Source organism: Otolemur garnettii, unplaced genomic scaffold (assembly GCF_000181295.1).
Source record: "Otolemur garnettii isolate 467f Iridium unplaced genomic scaffold, OtoGar3 scaffold00189, whole genome shotgun sequence".
Classification (NCBI taxonomy): Eukaryota; Metazoa; Chordata; class Mammalia; order Primates; family Galagidae; genus Otolemur; species Otolemur garnettii.
The window spans coordinates 1,582,492-1,585,542 of NW_003852584.1; the positions used below are offsets into that span (position 1 = coordinate 1,582,492).

General features: G+C 47.2%; 1 protein-coding gene across 1 annotated transcript in view; it reads left to right on the forward strand.

Moving 5' to 3' along the window:
- The first annotated feature begins 922 nt into the window (after positions 1 to 922).
- Positions 923 to 3,051, forward strand: part of RSL1D1 (ribosomal L1 domain containing 1) — a 17,052-nt gene continuing 14,923 nt past the window's right edge. The window contains exons 1-2 of the mRNA XM_012812093.2: positions 923 to 1,062; positions 1,709 to 1,848. Of these exons, the coding sequence (XP_012667547.1) occupies positions 958 to 1,062; positions 1,709 to 1,848 (245 nt within the window). The 5' untranslated portion in view covers positions 923 to 957. The remainder of the gene's footprint in view (positions 1,063 to 1,708; positions 1,849 to 3,051) is intronic.

A 3,051-nucleotide genomic window follows, 5' to 3' on the forward strand; every position in this document is an offset into this window, starting at 1 on the left:
ACGTACTGACTGGGAAAAATCGCCAAGAAACATTAACAGGAAAGGTGCGAAACAGTGGATATACTGAGCTACCATTGGTGTCTTTTTTTTTTTTTTTTTTGCAGTTTTTGGCCGGGGCTGGGCTTGAACCTGCCACCTCTGGCATATGGGGCCAGCGCCCTACTCCATTGAGCCACAGGTGCCGCCCCATACCATTTGTGTCTTAAGAAAAAAAAATTTTAAACCCCATCCATCCTAAACATGCCTAAAACATTTCTGGAAGGTTCCAAGTGATAGTGGTACCCGCAGTTCACCGTGAGGAGGTGGTGAAAGGGGAGGGAGCCGTTCTACCCTATTCTTCCACCTGTCAGTTATCCGGCCTCCACGCTTATGTGCATAGGACCTTACCTCCTGCCTCTCTGGGAGACCAGAGGCAACTGAAGAGACTGGTCCGTCTCATCTTTTAACAATGCGCCCGGCGTTCCTCGTGCCTTGTCAATCCCCACCAGCCCGAAGTCACCCAGCTAGCTGGTGGGAGGCGGGCCCGGGATTCCGCGCTCCTCCCACGGCCCCGCGCGGCCAGCACAGAGGCGGAGGCCATGGAGTGCGGCGGACCCCACCGAGCCGCCAGACAGCGCTCTTCTCCCGCCTCAAGGCGCTTTCTCGACCTCTTCTGTGTAGAAGGGAGAAGTGTACCCAGGTTACTCCCTGAGGCACCTGGGAAGCCGGAGCAGAGCAGAAAGAGAGGGAATGCTTCCAGCGACAGACGCCGAGAGCAACCTGGCAGCGTAACTCAGTTTGCCCACCCCCGCGCAGCTACTACCACACGTCGGACGCGCGAACTCCACCTTCTCCCGGAAATGACGCTAGAAGAACCGGTCCCCGCCTCCTAGCTTCCGGCTCCTGCCCTTGGTCGCGCATGAGCACAAAGTTCCCATACGGGGTCTGCGCCCGGATCCTGCACGAGGTGAAAGCGAAATGGAGGGCTCAGCTTCCATGCCGCCGCCAAGCACAGAGGCGACTGCACCTTCCACCTCAATTCCAGAGGCTCCGAGCGCAGAGGAACAGCTAGACAAAAATCAAGTGAGTGGCCCCTGCGGGAGGTTTGCTTTGGGAGTGGGGTGACCGTGACATTATGAGGCGCCGGGGTGCTGGATGAGCGGCTGGGAACGGGAGTACGGACTTGGCGCCTCTGTAGACTCCGCGGAGACTCCGACACAGTCGCCCGCTGGCCGCACGCCGCAGCTGGCTCGCCCGTTTACATGCGCAGGTAGGCGCCTGCTTCCCTCAGTCGTAGGGCCTGGCTCTCTTGAATGGGATTTCCACTGTAACTCGGGGTTCCGAGGTAAGGTCGACCTGACTTTGTATCCCCACCGTGGCCAAGTCGCTTAATTTTCAGGTCTGTACCTCTTACGCCCGCCAGGATCAGAAGAGGGAATGCCTGTAAAGCGTTTTGCCCGGGGGCCTGGAACACAGCAGATACGCAGTAAATTCTGGTTGCAGTTTGTTTTGTACGTTTCCTGGGATTACTGCCTCCCTCATTGACAGCAAGAGGAACCTGTTTCCATCTGATTTAGTCTCCTCTGTAGAAGAGGCCCGTTTTTGTAGACAGTCTTAGAAGCGGATACGTAAGCGAGGGTTTTTAAGTTGGAGCAAAAAGATACGGAGGGGAACTGATGCTAAATTAGATTGAGAACATTTAACTTATTTGTATATCTCCACTCTGCAGATTAGAAAGGCAGTGGAAGCTCTCTTGGCACATTGCAAGTCCAGGAAAAACGATAATGGATTCCTTTTGAATGAGAATGAAAATTTATTTTTAATGGTGATATTGTGGAAAATTCCAAGTAAAGAACTGAGGGTCAGATTGTAAGTTCTGATTTTCTGTCTTTGCTATTTTTATCTGCTTATTCTTTCCGTATAACTTTCACAATTGCACCTTACTTTCTAGTGGAAACTTTGCAAACTCAAAAGCCTGAAATGAAATAAAACTGTGCCTAAAAAAATAGGAATTCAAAGATACAATTTTTCTAGAAATTTCAGCAGTTTTCTGATGGCTTGGTGGACAGTTAACTTACAATCAAAATTATAGGTTAACTGTTTTTGAATCAAAAACCTAGAGTTTGAGGGAACAAAGGTAAAACTAGTTAAATAGCTTTATTTTTTTAGTAAAGTATATTTGTGTGTCAACCCAAAGTTCGTAAGGGCCCAGACTTTCTTATACACAGACAAAAACTTAGCAGTGAAGTACTTTCTATGGAATTAATGAATTCTCAGTTTCAGAAGTCTTAGGTCAGAGAGATCCTCTTTGTGAAATTTCCAGGTTTAGCAAATAGAAAAATAATTTTTTCATATAAGTAGATCTTATGCAATATTTGGTACCTACTTATACTAAAAAAAGGATTCATGGCTGATCTGCAACTCAAATTTAATTATCTGGCAACCCTGCCTCTCTACTAATTTCCTGTCAAAAAGCCAGCCTACTCAAGGTGTGTAGGATGGATACATTGTTTCAGTTTCTTTTTGATATAAAAGAAGGAAGATGGAATGGTTAGAGTTTGGAAAGACACTTTTGATTCTCAGATTTTTTTTTTTTTTTTTTTTTTTTGGAGACAGTCTCATTGTGTTGCCCTCGGTAGAGTACTGTGGCATCACAGCTCACAGCAAACTTTTGGGCTTAAGCAGTTCTCTTGCCTGAGCCTCCCAAGTAGCTGGGACTACAGGTGCCCACCACAATGCCTGGCTATTTTCTGTCGCAGTTGTCATTGTTGGCTAGTTGTTCTGAGCCACGTTCAATTCACCAACTTCTGTGTTTATGGCTGGTGCCATAAGCACTGTGCTATGGACGCCAAGCCATCAAGATTCTCTCTTAACTGATCTTTGCAAACTTGCTCCAGCCACATTGCTTTATTCATTTTTGCATGTTCTACTTGCTTTCTTTAATCCATACCACTTACTCTTTCTAGAAAGCCTTCTTACTTTCTCTTCAGTATTCTCCTGTTTGCTCACCTCTTAATGATTACTGTTACTTACTAGCCTTGCAGTACTTACTATCTCATTTGGCCAGTTATG